Source organism: Zootoca vivipara, chromosome Z1 (assembly GCF_965207765.1).
Source record: "Zootoca vivipara chromosome Z1, rZooViv2.hap1.1, whole genome shotgun sequence".
Lineage (NCBI taxonomy): Eukaryota > Metazoa > Chordata > Lepidosauria > Squamata > Lacertidae > Zootoca > Zootoca vivipara.
The window spans coordinates 37,283,709-37,306,606 of NC_142583.1; the positions used below are offsets into that span (position 1 = coordinate 37,283,709).

At 42.4% G+C, this 22,898-nt stretch overlaps 1 protein-coding gene across 2 annotated transcripts in view; it reads left to right on the forward strand.

Moving 5' to 3' along the window:
• IQCM (IQ motif containing M) overlaps positions 1–22,898 on the forward strand; it is a 114,076-nt gene that overhangs the window by 38,977 nt on the left and 52,201 nt on the right. For both annotated transcript variants that reach the window (XM_060278649.2, XM_088661097.1), the window contains 3 exons: positions 2,750–2,820; positions 14,392–14,516; positions 17,582–17,649. In XM_060278649.2, coding sequence (XP_060134632.1) covers positions 2,750–2,820; positions 14,392–14,516; positions 17,582–17,649 — 264 coding nt within the window. The remainder of the gene's footprint in view (positions 1–2,749; positions 2,821–14,391; positions 14,517–17,581; positions 17,650–22,898) is intronic.

Sequence of the window (22,898 nt, forward strand, 5' to 3'; positions counted from 1 at the left end):
TTAACTGATAAAAACATCTTTTCCATCCGTAAGAATGTCTGTTTGAATTTGTGAGCTTTGATGATTTTCTTACAGCCTAATTCTATGCAATAGGGAGTTATTGCGCGTGAAGACCTTTAAACCTCCCTCTTAAATAAATTCAGACAAGACTCAAATTTTGGTTTGGTTTTTGGCAGAATTTAGGCCACAACTTTATTGATTACAGCAAGTGAGTGGTTGCATAGGCTCTGACCCAGAGCTCCATCATAGGTCAGCCTAGGGTGAACACCTGGAATGGTAGAAAGCTGGGGACATAATAATAATAATAATAATAATAATAATAATAATAATAATAATATATTATTATTTATACCCCGCCCATCTGGCTGGGTGGCTTCCAACAGAAATATTAAAATAAAATAATATGTTGTTGTTGTTTAGTTGTTTAGTCGTGTCCGACTCTTCGTGACCCCATGGACCAGAGCACAACAGACACTCCTGTCTTCCACTGCCTCCCGCAGTTTGGTCAGACTCATGTTCGTAGCTTCGAGAACACTGTCCAACCATCTTGTCCTCTGTCATCCCCTTCTCCTATTGCCCTCAATCTTTCCCAACATCAGGGTCTTTTCCAGGGAGTCTTCTCTTCTCATGAGGTGGCCAAAGTATTGGAGCCTCAGCTTCACGTTCTATTTTATTTTAATAAAATAATTTATTAAACATTAAAAGCTTCCCTAAACAGGGCTGCCTTCAGATGTCCTCTAAAAGTCTGGTAGTTATTTTTCTCTTTGACCACTATGCTATGTCCACCACCCAGATGTCTCCCTGGACTCAGGCATGGGCACAACCCCTTGCAGGGTTGACCAAACCATTGAGTCCCTGGATTCCTTTAACGGAATACCCCTTCACATAGGGATGGCGAGAGCGTTCCCCCATCCCTATCACCTGAACCAGAGCCTATCTGTAACCTTACAAGTTGTGACGATTTGCTACACGGCAGGCGAAACCCAAATGGCACCAGCCAATCAGCCAAGTGGGGGAAATTCTTGCAGATGACACACGACAGCATAGCAAGGTCAAGCATGCAAGCCCTAAATAAAAGGGAAAGGTGGGCGGGTGTTCCGATGCTCTGACCAAGAGAGAAAGCTCAGGGTCACGTGCATTGGCATATATAGGTCCCTTGATTTTCTGGCCAAGTTATGACCTTTAAAGCCCTAAATGGTTTGAGACCTGGTTATCTTAAGGACTGTCTGCACTGTCAGTCTGGCCATATCATAATATATAATTTGAAGGCCCTGTTGAAATGCCTGCCTGTAAAAACAATCAGGTTGGTGGGCACCCAGAACAAGGCCTTTTCAGTAGCAGCCCCCCCCCCCCCAATTAAAGGATTTGATTCAAAGTGAGATCAGGCTTACCTTGCTAACTTTAAGGTCCATTTTAAAGATCCACTTTTTCATCATGGCTCTTGGGGGGCCAATCTAGGTTATTGGATTTTATTCTTTAGAGCTAAAGGCTTAATTGCTGATGGAGCTAAATTAATGCAATAAGCAGCAAGCAGCACTCCCAAGCTCAGGCTTTTAGGTTCCTAGGATGGAACTGGATATTTTAATTGTTTCAGCTGGTTTTACTGTTGGATTTTATCCATTTACATTTTTGCATGGTTATAAATGACTTTTGAGACAAAAGTGGTCTGTAAAAGTGTTGGGAACAGGAATGTTATTACAATGATTGTTTTATTATCAGGCCGTCTCTCTGTATGCTTTTTACTTTGTTTTTGTTTTTACGTTTTTATCATTGATATTCTTTAATGTGTTTTTAAGGTTGTACACTGCCCTGGGATCTTTTGACAAAGGGTGTTATATACATTAAAGTAATAATAATTATTATTTCTTTAACTCAAATTGGTAGTATTTAACTTTGGGTGGGTTCTGCTCAGTACGTATAAGAATATTATAATAAAATAAACTAGCACATTAGAACTGATTCCAGAGAAGATAGTCTCTGAAAACTTTCCTTCTTTCCTTCCTTCCTTCCTTTCTCATTATACCCTGTATGGCACCTCACACACTTCAGTGTCAAGAAAATCTGAATGAAAAATTAATATTTCATGAAAACATAAGTGCTTTAGTTTGACATTTAGCTTTTCCCCTCCCCACCCAGTCAGTATTTTCATGTGAAGTTGCTGCCATGTTTCAACGGTGGCTTTTGCCTTCAATCCTAAGCAAATGGGAAAGTGTTGATGTGCTGTTTCTGGAACAGATCACAAAGCAGATTGGCATTGTGCTGGTTATGGGGCTTAGCCCAATTCCACCCACTTGTACAGAAGGGAATGTCAACGACGGCTCAGACGGCTTTCCTTCTTGTAGAGTTATCTGCATTACAGATAGCTAGAGAATGGACAGATGCTATTAAACTTTATTTCCGAGCATAAACCACAGTTCAGACTTGGAACACAGCATGTTTGCGAAAAATCAATACCAAGTTTTATTTATTTTTATTTTATTTCTAAAATGTATTGCTTGCCTTTCAATTCCATTAGAGCGCTGAAAGTGGTTGCAGGGCACATGCTTTTTCAAGCAATTCCTCACTGTTCATGAAATGTTTCGATTTTTGAGATTATATGAAAGGCATGTACTTGTACCACTGTTTCTGCAAAAAAACATTGCTCTGTTCCTTTAAAAAAATGTACATAAGTTATTTAAGTAGAAAGATAAGAAAAGAAAAGAAATAATGGCTGTTTGTTTTGTGCATGTTTGTTTTTGTATTTATACAGCCGTGGCAATTTGCTTGGATTATCCTCAAATGAACAAAATGAGACTGCCTGGATTCCAAAACTTCAGATGGGTAAATCTTTATTATTATTTAGCAGTTTCATTTTGTTTTAAATAATTGCCAGTTACCGTATAAGTGTTATATTGCATTTGTACATTTAAGACAAATTTCTACCTAGGTGTGGAGGTGACATATTTTTGAAGGAATGAGTCTTGTTATGGATAATAATCTTTTAGGGAAAGAGTTTTTTGTTGAAATACATTTTGAAAGTTTCATGTTTGTGTGTATATATAAACACACACACACACACAGCAATATTTCTGAACACAGAGTGACACCTAATGTTAGCCATATTCAGAGCTGACCTGTTGAAATAAATGGACTCAGGTCCATTTCAATGAACTTACTCTGAGTATGATTTAGTTGGCTATTTCCCCTACTTTATTGAGGTTTGTTATCTGAACTATGATTTTTCCTGAAAAAAAGGGAAGTATTTTAACTTTACTTCTGCCCATTGATGACCAAACAGTAGCTGCTGTCTTATAGATTATACCAGATCTTCCTTCATCAATCCTCAGCTGCTTGCTTTACTCTTATATACTTCTTCCCAGATTTGAAAATGCTCATGGGCATGTCTTCCTAATAATAATAATAATAATAATAATAATAATAATAATAATTTATTATTTATACCCCGCCCATCTGGCTGAGCTTCCCCTGCCACTCTGGGTGGCTTCCAACAAACATTAAAATACATCAAATATCACAGAATAAAAACTTCCCTAAACAGGGCTGCCTTTAGGTATTTTCTAAATGTCAGGTAGTTGTTTATCTCTCTGACCTCTGATGGGAGGGCGTTCCACAGGGTGGGTGCCACTACCGAGAAGGCCCTCTGCCTGGTTCCCTGTAGCTTTGCTTCTTGCAGTGAGGGAACCGCCAGAAGGCCCTTGGCGCTGGATCTCAGTGTCCGGGCTGAACGATGGGGGTGGAGACGCTCCTTCAGGTATACTGGACTGAGGCCATTTAGGGCTTTAAAGGTCAGCACCAACACTTTGAATTGTGCTCGGAAACGTACTGGGAGCCAATGTAGGTCTTTCAAGACTGGTGTTATGTGGTCTCGGCAGCCACTCCCAGTCACCAGCCTAGCTGCCGCATTCTGGATTAGTTGTAGTTTCCGGGTCACGTTCAAAGGTAGCTCCACATAGAGCGCATTGCGGTAATCCAAGTGGGAGATAACCAGAGCATGCACCACTCTGGCGAGGCAGTCCGCAGACAGGGTCTCAGCCTGCACACCAAATGGAGCTGATAGACAGCTGCCCTGGACACAGAATTAACCTGCACCTCCATGGACAGCTGTGAGTCCAAAATTACTCCTAGGCTGAGCACCTGGTCTTTCAGGGGCACAGTTACCCCGTTTAGGACCAGGGAGTCCTCTACTCCTGCCCGCCTCCTGTCCCCCACAGACAGTACTTCTGTCTTGTCAGGATTTAATCTCAATCTGTTAGCCGCCATCCATCCTCCAACCGCCTTCAGGCATTCACACAGGACCTTCACCGCCTTCACTGGTTCTGATTTGAAAGAGAGGTAGAGCTGGGTATCTATCTGCATACTGATGAACACCCAGCCCAACCCCCCTGATGATCTTTCCCAGCGGCCACATGTAGATGTTAAAAAGCATGGGGGAGAGGACAGAACCCTGAGGCACCCCACAAGTGAGAGCCCAGGTGTCTGAACACTCATCCCCCACCACCACTTTCTGAACACGGCCCAGGAGGAAGGAGCGGAACCACTGTATGACAGTGCCCCCAGCTCCCAAGCCCTCTAGACGGTCCAGAAGGATGTTATGGTCGATGGTGTCAAAAGCCGTGGAGAGATCCAGCAGAACTAGGAAACAGCTCTCACCTTTGTCCCTAGCCCACCGGAGATCATTAACCAGTGCGACCAAGGCAGTTTCAGTCCCATGATGAGGCCTGAATCCCAACTGGAAGGGATCCAAATGGTCCGCTTCTTCCAGGCGTGCCTGGAGTTGTTCAGCCACCACTCGCTCATTCACCTTGCCCAAGAATGGTAAATTTGAGACTGGGCGATAATTAGCCATATTTTCAGGGTCTAAAGATGTCTTTTTAAGAAGCGGTTTAATGACCGCCTCTTTCAGCGGGTCTGGGAAGACTCCTTCACAGAGGGAAGCATTCACCACCCCGCAGAGCCCATCGCCCAGCCCTTCCCAGCTCGCTTTTATTAGCCAGGATGGGCAAGGGTCAAGGAGACAGGTGGTCGGTTTCATGTCCAAGCAGCCTGTCCACATCCTCGGAGGTAGCAGATTGGAATTGATCCCATAGAACACTAACATAGAACATATATTATCTTGTCTTTGTTTCTATGCACACCAGTGGCCAGATCTCTCAAGTTTGCCACAGTTTCTGTCCTAGTTTGTGTAGCTGGTGAAAAGTTAGGACTGGAAAAACTGGCAAGAGGATGAGCAACATTTTTGTTTTGCTGTTGATGTGCAGAGCATGATTGTCATCGTTCAGTTGGAGGCGGAGCTGAAATAGTATGGACCACATATCCAGTAGCCTCATATCCAGTAGCCTCCAGTGTGACCCAAGCTTGAATGTGCACCCAATTGCAAGGGAGCCCTTATTCATCTTTTCTGGGAAGGAAAGAATAATGCAAATCAGGTCTCTGTGTAATCTGGTGCTCCCACGGAAGGCTGGGTCCATACAGTGGAGGCTACTCTCTCATGCCACTCCTTCGCAATGTTTTTTCAGTGCAATCAAAATGTACGAGCCATGCTAGCATTCGTGTGGCAGAGCTAGGTAATGGTTTTATCCTGTTTATGCAGCTTCATGTTGATTTTGTATGCAGTGGAGGCAAATGGACCCACTAACTGGTATGCCCTTAGCCAGCCCCCCACCTGGCTTCCTTCTTTATACTCTATCCAGGGGTGTCCCTGCCTGTGAGATTCCTCCTCCTCAGTCTCTGGGATGTGCTTGCAGAACCTAGCAGGGAGGAGGATGGTGACAAAACTAGAATCAGTTGGCTCTTCCTGTCATTGGCTCTGGCTCCACCTAATGCTTGGACCTTCTCTCCTAATGGTCCCAGTGTGAACCTGCCACCACTTGATTTGTATGCAAGACTATGTCTGACCACATGCATTCTGTAATTGGAAAGCCCTTTCCTCTAGATCAGGGGTAGTCAACCTTTTTATACCTACCGCCCACTAATGCATTGTTCTTGGCGGTAAAATTTCCTTACCGCCCACCAGTGCTCGATGGAAGGAGGATTTAGCTTGTGCCATAGAACCCCCTACTGCCCACCTAGAATCCTGAAACACCCACTAGTAGGCTGTAGGGACCAGGTTGACAACCCCTGCTCTAGATGGTTCCCACTGAAGCATTTGTGTCACAAAATACACATATTCCTCTTAGAAGTCTGGAGATAGTTCTGAGCTTGGTCATTCTTGGTGCTAAACAGGAGGAGTGACAGCCATCATCTTGGCATGTGTGATATAATCTAGTTGTCAGATCCTCAACAGTTGGAAACCCACAAGTTAACAGTATCAGCAATTCCACATTACTGTATCCCAAATGATACAATGCTCTTCATATTTTTGGTGTGAAGGCAACATTTCTCATCACACTTCCCACAGTGTAACTAAATAATCTATCTTTATTAATTACATATTTACATCTTTATATAAGGAAATTGTGTCTCTTGTCATTACTTGACTTATGCTTTGAAAAAATTGCATTAATTTAAGCAAGGATCAATTTGTTATTGCTCGATGAGCCCAGTTATTTGCAGTAAATGCATACAAATTAATTTGGATATGGAAATACATTCCCTGTTTTATGGCAAGTCATCTCTTCAACACTTTCACTAAGTAGAGAGCACCGTAATTTGGATGTATACAAAGGCTGTTTATTCCAAATATTTCATCCACATAAATGTTTTAAACATGAGTTGGCACAGACGTTTTGCATAAAATGTGCTACAATGCAACTGCCTTTTGAAATAAAACAAGGTTGTTCTGTTTGCCTGTTAAGTCAGCTCTAGCAGTTCTTAGAAATGTCATTTATTAAATGTCACGCTAATTGCTTGTAATATCAACCCCTGAAAAGCAAACCTTTGTGAGTGATCTTTCAGAAGCTTTATTTTTCTCTGTTCTGTCTGTCTGGTACATTTTGAAGAGAATAAACAAACAAGATTTACCTTTGATACAGCACCACTCGCTAAAAATATAAGGCTGACTGACTGGTGCATTTAAGGATATTTCATCTCTGCGAATAAAAATGATGCACCCATTCTAAATTAATCAAATGCTTTAAAATTAATTTGATGAAATTAATATTCTAAGATTGATGTCATCATTTATCTTCAATATGCTATACTCTGAGTCAGGTTACTGAGTTAGGGGGAAAGTCCATTCTTCATTTGGTTTCTCTGCTGTAATAGGTGGCCAATAATGAAAAAAGAAAGAAGGAGTAAGAAGTAAGAAGTACTGCTAGATCAGAGGAAAGGGCCACCTGGTTCAGCCTCTTCCTCCTTACAGTAGCCAGCTGGATGCCTCTGAGCATCCCAAATGCAGGGCATGGAGGTGATAGTTCTCTAAGATCATAAGATCAGCCCCAAAGCCTATCTAGTCCTGCATCCTGTTTTCCATAGTGAGCTCCACCAGATGCCTATTGGACAGTAGCCCTTTCCCTGCTGTTGTTTTCCCAGCAGCTAATATTCAATGTACACACAGGTAAGTAACATGACAGTGGGCTAAGGCAGAAGGGTGTTCTGGGCCTATGTTGTGTGGTAAGGGTTAATATTTGTTTTTTGATGAGCAGAAGCCAGCTTTATAATCAGATGCCACTGATTGCTTCTAATGCTATTTATATCTCCTCCAGACTTATTATCTATATTTCCTTGAGGCTTATTTTGAAATTGTTTTTATGTGCCACTGCAGCTATTGGATTATTCAGTGTAACTCACTGCACATGTGGCTATTCTTGAAGATGGCTTGGAAATGGCAGGTGGTTCTGATGGCATTGCCACTCCCCCGTAACATTAGTTCTTGAACACTTGCCCTGGCTGTTAAATGTACCTAATTCAAAGCATTCACCTTGACATAAAAAAAAAACTCTGAATGGCTTGTGACCTGATTACCTGAAGAGGTGTCCCCACATCACGACAATGTTCATTCAGTGCATAATGCCAGTGCTCCCCCACCATATTTTAAATTGCTGTTACCCACCTCAAGATTACCTCTGATGAAGGGCAGGATATAAATCCTATAGGTCTGGGGTGCCCAACTTCCAAGAGATAGCGATCTACTTACAGAGTTAAAAACTGGCAGTGATCTACCCCCGTTTTTGGGGTTCAGGTTAAAGTTGATGAGCTTTTTTGCTTTTTTTAGGAAGCAGGAAGGCCCATTTTTGGGGGGTTCAGGTTGAAATTGTTGAACTTTTTATAGGGAGGGAGGGGAAAGCCACGTTTTTAGGGGTCCAGGGCAAAAATGTTGAGCTTTTTTGGGGGAGCCAAACTTGTTGAGCTTCTTGGGGGCCCCCAGTGATCTACCACAGATGTCCAGTGATCTACCGGTAGATCACGATCTACCTGTTGGACGTGCCTGCTATAGGTAAAGAAATGAGCAAATATTGGTATATGTTTTTGAGCTATTAAAAGTAACCATTAATATCAGCAGTGCCATGTTTATCATAATGTGGTCACTTAGTCACTAAGGCCCCCAAAATGTGAATCATTCAGTAATTATAATGTTAAGAAGCACTTGCCATTAGAGGTATTGCAGGCTGGCACTTGTCCTTGTTCTGGCAGGTATCTCAGATGTTATGGTATCAGCCTAATTAAGAGAACAAAATGGAAATGGAGTGAAATCTTCTGTTGAAATGAACTGATGGAAGGTACCTGTCCTGCCTCAGTAGAGACCCATTCCTTTTAGTATAATTGACTTCACTTGTTGACATTTCCTTGGACAGATCAGAGTGGGTTTTCTTTTCATGCTCAATGGCTACAGATATATCCATCCTACGAGTAGGGTAGAATTTATCATGGCACTGGATTGACTGCTTCGATTGGCACATAATTTGTCCCTAAAATAGGTCTTGGCTCCACTTCCTGCAATTTTGAATGGTCGGTCTGTATGCACTTTAGGGTGGTATAACTTGATTATTCCTTTTCTCTGCTTGTGGTGCACTGGATTGCATAAATAATTCTGAGGCTGATGGTAACTGGATATTAGCTTGATAAATTGAGTTGTACTTGGAAAACTGTTGATTCTTTTTAGTACCATAACTCACTGCCACTGTGAGTCTTGCACAGATTGGCTGGTTTTAAGAAGAAACAATTCTGAAAATTCTTAACTTTGTGGGCCAGGTGTTCTCTGTCTGTCTGTCTGTCTGTCTGTCTGTCTGTCTGTCTGTCTGTCTGTCTGTCTCTCTCTCTCTCTCTGTGTGTGTGTGTGTGTGAATGAAGAGAAAGAAATATGCTCATCTGTATGTTTATCAGCTGCAACATTTAGTTGACTAAGCAATTAAAACCTTTTGATTGATTAAAAAGCTTCCCCAATTATTCGGGGAGCAAGATATCTATATCTATATAGTCAATTAGGTTGCAATTAACTTATTTGTTGTAATTAAACTGGTTGTGATTAATTTCAAAACATTTGTTTGTAAGAATGCCTCAATTTATAAGAAATAAATTTATAAATAAATAATTTTATAAGAAATAAATACAATAATTGTTCATGCAAGTACTCCACAAATTCATGACTGGCAGGTGCCTTCTTTGAAAAAACTTTCTTACTTTTTTCTTACACAAACAGAATGCTTCTTTTGAGATAGTGACACTAAAGTAGATCATATAGAATCCAAGAAAATGCTTCCCCCCTTTTGCTTGGCACTCCTCATTCAATAAGTCAATCTGTGTGATGTTTCCTGTATGCCTTGTGCAAGGACTGGGAGACACTGAGCAAACCATATCACAATGCCTTGCAATGAAATAGACCCTGCAGGCAGTAGTTGGCCATGCGTGCTGGCAGAACAGGCAGACTCTGAGGATATTCAGAGTACTCTGCCAAAAGAAAACAGATATGCAGTCATGTGATTGTCTGCCTGGTACAAGGAAAGGAATCCTCTAGGCATACATTAAGTGAAATATAACTGTGAATGCAGACTGTGATACTGGACTTGCATGTTCAGACCCAGAGACAGCCCCCCCCCCTAAATAAATTCACACTTGACTCAAATTTTGGTTTGGTTTTTGGCAGAATTTAGGCCACAACTTTAATGATTACAGAAAGTCAGTGGTTGAATAGGCTCTGGTTCGACTAGCTCCCTGCACCGTTGCAGGTAGCACTGACCCAGGGCACCAGTATAAGTCAGCCTATGAATAGGCGGAAAGCTGGAAACAGGCTATGTCCACAACCCAGATGTCCCTCTGGACTCTGACACGGGCTTAACCCCCTCACAGGGTTGAACAAACCATTGAGTCCTTGGATTCCTTTAATGGAATATCCTTAACATAGGGATGGCGAGAGCATAGCTGCCAAGTCTCCTGTATTCCCCGGGAAACCCCCATTTTCCCAGCCGTTTCCCACTGGCAGCCCGGATTTTAAAAAAACCCGTAAATCCCCTGGATTCTTACCGGCCGGGGGAGGCTCCTTGTGCGCATGTCTGGAGTCTCTGGACATGCACAGAAGCGATTTCTGGTGCTGCGGCCATTTTGGAAATGGGCAGAGCATGCGTAGAAGCGACTTCCGGTGCTGCTCTGCCCAGGTCCAAAATGGCCGCAGCGCGACTTCCAGTGCTCCGCCGCGCCGATCCCAGATTTTTCAATCTGGGAGTTGGCACCTATGGGTGAGAGTGTTCTCCCATCCCTATCACCTGAACCAGAGCCTATCCGCCACACGTGCACTCGCGCTCACCGCCAACCACTCACACCTGTAATCAATCCCTTAACCCTGCTGACATGGCGGTCAGCCATAAATCATTCCCAATGGAAGGGAATGCCTGGGTGATGGATCACTGGCCCGCCCAAGGCCAGAACCTTCTTGGCCACTGCGCTCTGGATGTGCCTCCTGGCCCTCTTGGTGGCAAGTGGGCATCAGCTTCCTCGCCATGCACGTCGCTGCAATAGCTGCAACCAAAAAATTCTGAGTCCAGGAAGAGCTGCCTTCAACTCTTCCAAGTCCTCCTGCATGCGAGTCCACAGGCTCAAGCTGGGAGCTTCCGGCAAATCGAACTGCTAGGTTGGCAGGAGAAGGGACTGAGCAACAGGAGCTCACCCCGTTGCAGGGATTCGAACCACCAACCTTCTGATCGGCAAGCCCACAGCGCCACCCATGCCCCATATTGATAGCCATATTGCATCTTATATTATCAGTTGCAATGCTTTTTGGAATTCTGATCACTTTCACAGTCTGTTATATTAATTTAGTAGCTTCTTAGACCCAGTGCTTATCAAGTTTTCTTCGTTATAGATGATCTCCATTTTGCAAGAACTTATACGTGAACCATATTGGGGTTTTTAAAGTTGGCTTAGTGATCTGACATCATAGCCATGTTTGTGCAAATATGGAGTTATTTTCCTTTATTTACAGTTCAAAAGAAAATGAACACAAGTTCAGCCCTGTATACAAGTTATTTAGAAATACAGTATTTCGATCTATTCAATTATATTCTTTCGTTTTGGACAACTCGATTAGGTAAAATCTAAACTGTCCAAATCAACCCTTCATGACACCGCTATTCAAGTAATTAGGATTTGAACTGACATAAGATCCTCCCTCCTCATTTTTCTAATTATACAGATAAACTGGTAGCTGCTAATTCTATCTTCCAGCACTTAATTGTTTGTAAGTGCCTAAAGATTAAAGCTAAATGTCCAATTAAAAAGGTATTAAACTATTGTGAGAGTTTATGGAAAGATAACACAAATTTTGAATTAAATGGTCACCGAGGAATAGTGCTGCTGAAATCGGCTGCTTCTTCCCAGTTCTTTATTGCTTTGCCGGATGTAACACTCTGAAGGATTAGATTACTGCTATAACCATGCAAGCGTTTAACTAGGGGAAGGGAATTAGACAAGTATGGAATGATTGCAGTTGAGCTTTTGACCGGCAGTGACAAGATAAGGATCTAGTATTTACCCTTTTAACAACATCACAAGAAAATGACACTTGTGTTGTTGCTTTGACATACTAAAGCATATTTTGTTGTTTAGTCGTTTAGTCGTGTCCGACTCTTCGTGACCCCATGGACCATAGCACGCCAGGCACTCCTGTCTTGCACTGCCTCCCGCAGTTTGGTCAAACTCATGTTCGTAGCTTCGAGAACACTGTCCAACCATCTTGTCCTCTGTCGTCCCCTTCTCCTAGTGCCCTCAATCTTTCCCAACATCAGGGTCTTTTCCAAGGATTCTTCTCTTCTCATGAGGTGGCCAAAGTATTGGAGCCTCAGCTTCACGATCTGTCCTTCCAGGGAGCACTCAGGGCTGATTTCCTTAAGAATGGATAGGTTTGATCTTCTAGCAGTCCATGGGACTCTCAAGAGTCTCCTCCAGCACCATAATTCAAAAGCATCAATTCTTCGACGATCAGCCTTCTTTATGGTCCAGCCTGCTACAACCCTATAATTTCTGATTTTGGTAAAGCAGGTGTGGGGGAGCCATTTTCAGATCAGTGTATACCTTCCCTTCTGGGCAAGCTTTTGGGAGCCTTGTGCCAAGGGCAGGTGAAGCCAGAGGCAAAGATGGGTATAGCAGCAAATCCTAATTTTACAACAGTTTACACATAAACAGCTTTCTGTTTTCTCCACCTGGGCAAGCAAGAAGTACTACCAGAGTTCAAGGACACACTCAAAGACACTCAAAGAGGGGGCCAAAGCAGGTCTGGTGAGCATAGTTGATGAGAGCCCTAAAAGCTACACAGAGAGAGTTGGCCATCTTTGGCTCCTGGGTCCACCACCACTACACCAACGGGACACAGCACACGCACCCTCCACCACCCTGTGAAAACCCCTCAATCCCGGTTTTATTTTATTCTTTGGTAGATTTACAAAAAGAAAAACACACAGCATTGTAGAAAGGGGCATTATTAGACATAGACACACATAGCATTTTTTTCTTTTTTAAATCAAGACTCTGTTTGCTCCGCAAAAGGAAAGGCCATGGAGAGGCAACAGGATTCTCCCTTGCAGCTGCCGCCAAGTCTGTCACCAGCACCACTGCTTGGGATAAGCGTTAGCTCATCTGTCAGGGATTATTGTGACTACTCCTGAGTAACGACCTTCCACATGCTTGTCTTTCAAAAGTCTTTATTAGTGCACATTATTTACAGTGTAGTGAGCGGTAGGTTTCATGTCTCCTCATTCCGAATAAGAATCCGGCACTGCCCCCTTCCGCGATTTGGACCAACATAAAAGCCCATAGCTGCCAAGTTCTCCCTTTTTTAAAGGGAAATTCCCTTATGCTGAATAGGCTTCCTCACGATAAAAGGGAAAACTTGGCAGCTATGCAAAAGCCTCGGGACAGTGAATCTCCTCCCCTTTCTCCTCCTCCTCAATTCCGCAGTCGGGGTGGGGGTGGGGGGTGGGGGTGGGGAGGGTCTGTGTTCTGCCTGTGTCCTCTCCTCTCTTTCCCTCTCCCTCTCTTCCTGCCTGTGGAGCAGGGGCTCCTGAATGTTGCCAGAGGTCTGGCACTCCCTTTCCGTCTCCTGACTTTCCTCATCCATCCCTTCGCTTTCATGACTGCTTGGAGATGGGCTGCTTCGGATGAAAGGGGGGGGTTCTATAAGCCCTCCCACTTACAAGCCCTCCCCCTTACATCATCTTTCCCCCTGAGCTTGATGGTGGCAGCACTGATGGGGGGGAATAGGGACATTCCAGGATCAGATCATATGCTGGAACGATTTTCATAATTCCGGGACTATCTCTGGGAAATCGGGACACTTGGAGGCTATGTGGTGGCATGGTCAGGTCATGTTAGGATAACAAAACATTTGAATAGGACCTGATGTCTTTCCCAGTAATGGTTCTAATTGGTGCTTAATTCTATTGAAACCTGGGTCAGCTGACTGGCCATTCTCACGCTTCTGGGCTCAGCATTTCTGAAGGTATAGCCATAACTTATGCTGCCTCTACTGCCTTTTACTTGCCAGTTTTATAGATGTTGGATTCCTAGGGTTGGTTTAACAATTTTGCCTTCAGCACCCAGGAAAGAACAGATGAGGTGCATAAAGATGGAAATATGGACGTGCTTTTTTGTGGGGTGGGCGTGGGGGGTTGTGTCACACTGGCAGAAGAAATGTATTCCAAAGGATCAACTGTCTGTTTTAGAAGCTCTGAAGGTCACAGAATATCCACAGGTGTGTTGCGATGAAAACTATAATGGGAAAAATGGCACCTGCTGAAAATTGACCTCTTTCAGAGCTCTGGCAGAGGCATGTGGCTCATCTTCCACAGATTCTCCACCTTATAGCATCAGACAGAAAGACTGGACATATTTTAAAAATAAAAGACTAGTTATGCTTTTACTCAGTTTGCATCATTTGGCGGTGGTTTTGCCCACACGTCTTGCTACTAAGTTGTGTTGTCTTGATTATTATGGCATTGATGTAAATTTCAGTGATCTTCCCAATAGGAAGAACATACCAAGACTGGAGAGGGGTAATATTATCAGATACTATGCCTCCATACTCAACGCTCACCAATAAGGAGCATCAAGAAAGATTGATTGCAATAACGAAAAGGCAAAGGCAAAAGAAGGTAAGTCATAGTTGGATTACCCCCCAGCTTCTGAAGCATCCCATGGAATTTAGGAAGTATGCTATAACACTATGGAGCAGGATTATAAAGAACAGAAGTTTATTGAGTGGTCTTGATCTGTGTATGCTTGTGGAGAGCAATCTTCAGTCTTCAGAGTTCATATTAAAGAACAGAGGAGTTCATATGTGTGAACCTCTTGAGCTTTAGCTGTATGTTTTCAAACCTCAGGCCATACTTGATGTGCATAGTGTGCGCGCATGTATATTTTTCCTAAAGGGGGAAATAAAAAACAGAGCAAAGGTGGAGATTTTCACAGAGAAAATTATGTGGGGTGGAGATTTAACTCCCTCACCCTATGCCACAGTTCTGTTCTGGATAGCTGCCCTCTTCCTCCCTGTGGTGCAACCCCCCCCCCCACTCCTGCTACGCCATGAAACTTCACAATCAAACATCCAACTCTACACTGAAGCCTTCACTACAATTTTACTTATAAACACAATCTCCCCTCATGCACCAACCCTCTCCTATATATACAGTCCCTCACTGAACACCTCTACACACTCCACCCTGTGCTGAAAGCCCCCTTGCACACACTGTGTCACACTAACCCCGATCCAACAAACAAGCATAAGCCAACTCATATAAGGGAAGAATTCTCTTGCAGTACAGTAAGGGCCAGCTGCTTCATAAGGACCACAGTGTGAGACATCTTTGGTGTTCCCAGGCACATCTTCCTCCCAGTCTGTATTTGGGCCTGAAAGACTAAGGGGAAGTGGATGTGTGGAGTGTAAATTGTAAGTACAGTTTGTGACATTTGCACAGCATCGTTCCTAATTACGGGACATGTCTATTAAGGCATTCACCTGGCTTGTAGAGCTTGAGCCAACACGAGAGCCTTAGCTTTGGTCTTTAAACTGGCAGGTTTTTGGTCACTGAATATGAACCTTGTTCTTCAAGATGCCCTGCGTTAGGTACAATATACTTAAGTTCCCTATCTTATGTGATGCTGAATTTACCAGTTCCACAATGAATGAGATGATATCTTCAGAATATCAGAGCAGTTATATCAATGATAACACTAGTTAAGGGGCACACCACTCCACTGGAGGAAAATCAGAATACAGTACTATATTCCTTCAATTAAAGGAATAATAATAATTAGAGAAGCAAATTGCTAGCACTGTGCTGTTTAATTTGAGAGAAGCACCTCATTTAGAGTAGTTAACTTCTGAGTCCTTAAGTAATTATTTAAACAAACACACTTTAAGAGATAACAGCATATCTCACATAGAAACAAAGCCAATTCATTTATTGAACTTTGCTACTGAGCATTTAACATGTTATCTCTCTGAGGCTGTTATCTCTGTAGCTGAATTTGTGGAAATAGAACCTAATCATTCAGCTGTGAAAGGCTATTCACTGAGGTTTATTTACTGAAGCATCGTATATAGCTTCATTTACAGAAGGGATCCCTTCATTTAAAGGGATTTATTGTAAAGGGGAATACACTGGGATCATTCTCTAAACTAGCAATTATTAGAAGGGTGGGGCCTGAATAAATATTGCTTTCAGTTTGTCCTATTTTTCTTACAATGATAAACAGTTTTCTTCTTCTTCACGGTAGTCTTTTTATGCCCTCAACCTGGCCATCCCAAAGATATTTCATTGCAAATTCAATGCTGTACAACAGTGGTGGAAAACCCCTGGCTTGTGGGCCTAATCAGGCGCTTCAAGTCTCTTAATTTTATTGTTAACCTTTCTCACATACCACCCACCCCTCTTAGCCGAATGGACACAGAAAGCACAGCCACTGATATGCACCTTAATGCAAATCTATCATATTTATTAATGTAGCAAAAATGGACTTTACTTGCTTGTTGTGAGTGTTAAAATGTGAGTTTGATGCATATATTTTCTAATTAGATTAATTACATTGTTTATTGCAATGTTTATAAGAAGTTCCATTATGATTGAGCATGTTATATTAGCAAGAGGAAAAACGCCTGTATTCTAAAATATTGATGATGAATGAATGTGTGAAAATACACAAATGTGATTAGAACTAATGTGACCTAGGCTCAGCTCAGAATACATCAGGTGTCTTTCTCAAGGAGGAGTCAATCTCTTTGCAGTGGGAGGGTGGTGTGTGATGTGGGTGGGATTTTTCCCTTTGCAAAATCCAAACCTACAAACATTGAAACGGGTCACTCATTTGCTTGGCAGTATGTTGTTAATATGCTAGCTAGCTGACAATAAAAAATGTCAAAAAAACAGTAACGTGTGTGTGTGTGTGTGTGTGTGTGTGAGAGAGAGAGAGAGAGAGAGAGAGAGAGAGAGAGGGACCTCCTCCTCATCACTTGAACACCATAGCTGCCAAGTTTTCCCTTTTCTCGCGAGGAAGCTTATTCAGCATAATGGAATTTCCCTTAAAAAAAGGGAGAACTTGGCAGCTATGTTGAACACACGGTACTCCTGAGGCAATGTGCATACTTCAGTGGGCAATTACCAGCTCACTGAGTTTGAGCCAACCCAGAAATCATCATTAAAAATGTAAACAATAATGATTTTTTTAACAACAACAACAACAACAACAACAACTGAAGGACCGAACAGTACAGGTGATGAGTCTGTATAATTGTAATCAGAACTGGTACCAAGAATCAGATTGCATCCCTAGACCTGACAAACAAATATAATTAAAAGCCAGGCAATTGGTGAATGGGGCAATTGCCCCATTCACCAGTTCTTGCCATCTGCTTCCTCTTCTACATGACATCTTTCTTCCATTCTTATAGAACTTCCTCTTCCTGCATGAACAGGGAAGTGAGTACTGCAATTGCTACTACATCCTTGTCATGTTGATCTCATTCTGACACCATTCCCTTCACCCAGCATTAGCCATGCTTTAAAATAATATTTATTTATGTGTGGTTAGGTAGCTGCCTCACATACATTTGAAGGGTACCCCTTCCTTTGTGACCATTTTGTTCCATGAAAGATCTGTCACAGTGAATAATCATGCATGTCTCCTGAACTATTCTGTTAATCGGTCCTTTTCTTCATAGCGGCGCCATCGAGAAACTAAAGTGAAAATATGCTGCGAAGAGCGGAAGACTTCAAAGAAATCTTACAGGTGCTTTCAATTATTTTTCTGAAACAGGACACAACCTAGTTTGCGATTGGATTGTTTGCCGTGTGTGTGTTTTAAATGTCAGGTATCTTAAATTTCCAAAAGCAAAAGAAAGGAATAGGTTCAAATTATTTTTGGTAATGATTTAAGGCACACTTCAACTCCACTCTGCAGGATATAGAGGTTCTGCACTGGTAAGTGGATCCTAGGGTTGTTACACAGTGCTGCTAAGTATTGGCAGCATCAAACATGCAAACAGAAGCTGTGCTGGAGGACCAGGCTACATGCCCCTCTGCACTTCCTAGCAGAAAGGCTTGCTACCCAAGCCTCTGAATATGTGGAGTGCTTGAAGACCAAATGAGTCATAACGTGAAATGGTGAGAATTGCATCAAGGGCTGGGGCAAGAGATTCTGCCCCTCCCCCCTCCCCCACGTCCTATTCCTTCTATGACTCCATGCCTCCTTTTTCTTTCTACCCCTCTTTACGTTTATTTTGCCATAGTGGCAGCCTCTATGACTCCCCTCCTACCCTAAGCCCTTTACACTGAGAAATGGCAAAGGGGAACTCCTTTCTCGGAGTGAACCACCGGGAGAGTGCCTGGGAGCTGCCGCCGCTCTAATACCTCTTTAAACTGAGGGCTCATCTGCACTATACTTTTAAATCAGTATCACACCACTTTAAACCATCATGGCTTCCCCCAGAGAATCCTGGGGACTGTAGTTTCTTAGGGGTCCTGAGAGTTGTTAGGAGAAACCTATTCCCCTCAGAATTCCCAGAGTTCCCTTGGAAGAGAAATTGATTGTTAATCCACTCTGGGCATTGTAGTTCTGTGAGGGGAATAGCAACCTTGATGAATTACGGTTCCCAACTGGGTTTGGGAGAATAAAGGAAGGAATTTATACAGATGCCTCCTGGTTCCTGTGACCAGAAGGCTCCTATAGAGTCAATCTATCTAAAGGGTAAAACCAAATAAAAAAACAAATCCAATAAATTCATGGGACCACTGGGATGGTGTGCAGAACTCCACTCTGGAATGAGATTATTCCCCCCTTCCCAATTGTCTGTGAAGGGCATGCATACCATATGGGGAGCTGGGCAGTAGCTCATTAGTGGACAAGGATTGGGCTGGATTGGGCTATGCCATTACTTTGCACTAAAACAGAGACAAAACAAAATAAAAAAATTCCTTCCAGTAGCACCTTAGAGACCAACTAAGTTTGTTATTGGTGTGAACTTTCGTGTGCACAAACACTTCAAAGTGTGCATGCACACGAAAGCTCATACCAATAACAAACTTAAATGTAAAGGTTAAAGGGACCCCTGACCATTAGGTCCAGTCGTGGACGACTCTGGGGTTGTGGCGCTCATCTCACTTTATTGGCTGAGGGAGCTGGCGTACAGCTTCCGGGTCATGTGGCCAGCATGACTAAGCTGCTTCTGGCGAGCCAGAGCAGCGCATGGAAATGCTGTTTACCTTCCCGCTGGAGCGGTACTTATTTATCTACTTGCACTTGACGTGGTTTCGAACTGCTAAGTTGGCAGGAGCAGGGACCGAGCAACGGGAGCTCACCCCGTTGCAGGGATTCGAACCGCCAACCTTCTGATCAGCAAGCCCTAGGCTCTGTGGTTTAACCCACAGCACCACCCGCGTCCCTATAACAAACTTAGTTGGTCTCCAAGGTGCTACTGGAAGGAATTTTTTGTGTGTGTGTGTGACTACGGCAGACCAACACAGCTACCTACCTGTAACTAAAACAGAGACAGACATTATTAGTGGTTGGTACTATCCTCTGCTGTGTCATGCCATTAACATTTTGCAAGCTGGTTGTGTTAAAAGAATCTAAATGTCATGTTTTTCACCCAACCTTCTGACACAAGGTTTATCAGAAAAGTGGGAATGATCCTTTAATGTTCCTGTTTAGTATTCTTAAATTCAGCTGCTGTTCAGGAGCGCACTACAAAATGTAACAAATGAAACCAGAAGAAAATGCATTTCCCCCTAATGTGCCTAAGCCTATTTTATATCAGTTTGACATACATAAGCTTCAAGCTTTGCATTTTCAATTACCGGGTATATGCCTTCCTTAATTAGTTTGTCTTGAAACCCCATTTACTGAAATATTTATTTGTATCAAAGACAGGGAAATCTTGCCTCTACAGATGTGGGTGCTCTGTACCTCCCACCATCCCTGACCATGTTGTCTGGGGCTCATGTGAGTTGAAGTCCAAAGAAATGTGAAGGGATACAAGCTTCCCACCCCTGGTTTATATGGTCAGATCTATCATTGTGCAAATACAGTATATTGCACCATGGTTTCTGTTCATTTCTTGTGCGGAGGCCCTTAAAATATCTGATCTAATTCCAAAAAAGTACTGTATTTTTTCTGATTATGATATATATGTGATACATAATTTACATCTGATATAATAACTAGTGACTTAGTTGTCCCACAAGCATGACATAGTAGAAACCGTAATAAGTTAGATTCTTTATTCTAAAAAAATTCTTTCAGTAGCACCTTAAAGACCAACTAAGTTTTTATTTTGGTATGAGCTATCGTGTGCATGCACACTTCTTCAGATACACTTGAAACAGAAGTGTCAGACCCTTATATATATACAGAGGGTGGTGGGGGTGGGTGGGAATGGCTGATGGGCTGATGGCTGTTAACGACTGCTGACTGCAATTAGTCCTGGGGGAAAAAAGCAAGGGCTGAGGCGCTAAAGAAAGCTTGATCATGCATAATGAGATAAGAATCCGATGTCTTTATTCATCCCAGGTGGCTCCATGGTTTTAAGCTTAGTAATGAGTTCCAATTCAGCAACTTCTCTTTCCAGTCTGTTCTTGAAATTTCTCTGTAATAAAACAGCTGCTTTGAGATCTTGTATATGTATAGAATGTCCTGGGAGATTGAAGTGTTCTCCTACTGGTTTCTCTGTCTTCTGGTTCCTGATGTCAGATTTATGTCCATTTATCCTTTGGCGTAGGGTTTGGCCTGTTTGTCCAATATAGAGAGCTGAAGGGCACTGTTGGCATTTGATGTCATACACAATGTTAGAAGATGAGCAATTAAATAGTCCTGAGATGGTATGTTGGATGTTGTTGGGGCCAGTAATGATGTTGTCCAGGTGTATGTGGCAGCAAAGTTGGCATCTGGGATTATTGCAGGCTCTGGTACCAGTGTCCATGTTAAGTCTGGTGGTTGTATTATTGTGGGTGAGGAGTTGTTTAAGATTGGGTGGCTGTCTGTAGGCAATGAAAGGTCTTCCTCCCAGAGCTTGAGAAAAGGAGCTGTCATTGTCCAGGAGAGGCTGTAGATCTCTGATGATGTGTTGTACTGTTTTAACTTGGGGGCTGTATGTGATGACTAGTAGGGTTCTGTTATTTTCTTTAAAATTACAGGCTACCTACCTGTAACTATTCTTTATTCTGTTAGTGATCTTTTTGTATTGTTATGTGTGTCTGTATTTGTAACCCTTAAAGCTAAGTAATGGAATGTCTATGATAATAAATTCCTCTCCAAAAAGTTCTTAAACTAAGATTAAAAATCTCCTGAGCTTAGTTTTACTCAAGTGTCACAATGATTTAACCTTTGAAAAGAATGGTTAATGTGATCATTCAATCCCATAAGATATGGAGTCTGATATTAATGCATCTTCACAGGGAACTCTGGCTAAACAAAAGCCATCTCTTAGTTCATTCTGTCATTTATCTGTTTGAAGAATTTTTATTCCACTCTCCAGCCAAAAAAACACATGGCACAAGAGGAAAACAGATTACTGTATTGGAATATACTATTATTACATAACGTCCCTCAACATTAATGTGGTAAGGGGGCTTTTTGAACTTACCATCTATTGTGGTTTAGTTATTGCCCACCCCATCAATTTTTTTGGGTATGCTTCTACACAACATCATCATTATTCAGCATGCCAGTGCAAGATAGATAAATAAGGTACTACTGTGGCGGGAAGGTAAACAGCATTTCCGTATGTTCTGGTTTCCTTCACGGGTTCCGTTGTGCCAGAAGTGGTTTAGTCATGCTGGCCACATGACCCAGAAAGCTGTCTGTGGACAAATGCCAGTTCCCTTGGCCTGAAAGCGAGATCAGCACCGTAACCCCATAGTCGCCTTTGACTGGACTTAACCGTCCAGACATCCTTTACCCTTTAGCTTTACTGGAATTATGTAACCCCCTTTTCTATCACAAAATTGCAAGTTTCCTGAAAGATCTGGGACTCAGCTATACAGCTGCAAATAAAACTTTTTAAATGTGTTGTAAAGTGCAATATAGAAGTGTGACACTAGATGGTGACAGTGAGCTATGCCAAATTCAATGTATTTTTCAAAACTTTTTTTTAAAGCATTTTCACAGCATTTTAAAAATATGAGTGTAGATTCCACCCTGGAGTGGATCCTTGATATTTTCATTTGTGTGGCATCATCTTGGTTTCTGTATTTTTAGCTGCTAGCCCCAAGAGAGCTACGTACCTTTTGTACTCAGTTCCTTCCCCTAAACCACATTTGGATCGATTCTTTATTTCAACAGTTACTTCTTGAATCCCTGTTCTTAATGAAATTGTGAAGCTACTATTCAAAGCAGATAAATAAAAGAGCCCCACTTTCACAATTGCAGGAAGCAGGAGAGAGTGAGACAAAGGGAGGTAGAAGCCTTAAAGTTGGGCCCCACGACAGTCTGGAAAGCCATATCATCCTCTCATAAAAGGGCTGGGCTGCGTGGGTCCGGCATAAATATATATGGTATAGCTCACACACATTGTTCATATGTTGGTTTCTGTCTCTTTCAGCTTTGGTGCTCCAAATGTTGCATTCTTGTTCGGCACAAATTGTATGAATTTTTTTGCTACCCTATTGCAGTTTATAAATAAACCATTTATTCTGTGTTCAAGTCCTCCAACAGTTTGCTGCTAATCCTCAGAAGATTAATATGCTTTCAGCGATAATCCTTTCATCTGCTGAAGTTCAAAGATGCTGAATCACTAAAGTTAGTAGGCTGACAGAACTTCCAGTAAAATGGTACCAAGAAAGTGACGAACCTTTGATGGGTTTCTTTTAATTTTTAAGGTTAAAATTGTAGGTGACATAAAAATATCGGGCATTCACGAACCGTCTTTCAGCACCGATAGAACACTTGAAATCTCAGCGCAAAATATTATTTGCCATTTGTCTGCCTCCTCATAGCTTCACATCTGGGCAACCTGCTCTATAAGATCTTACACTAAGAGATGT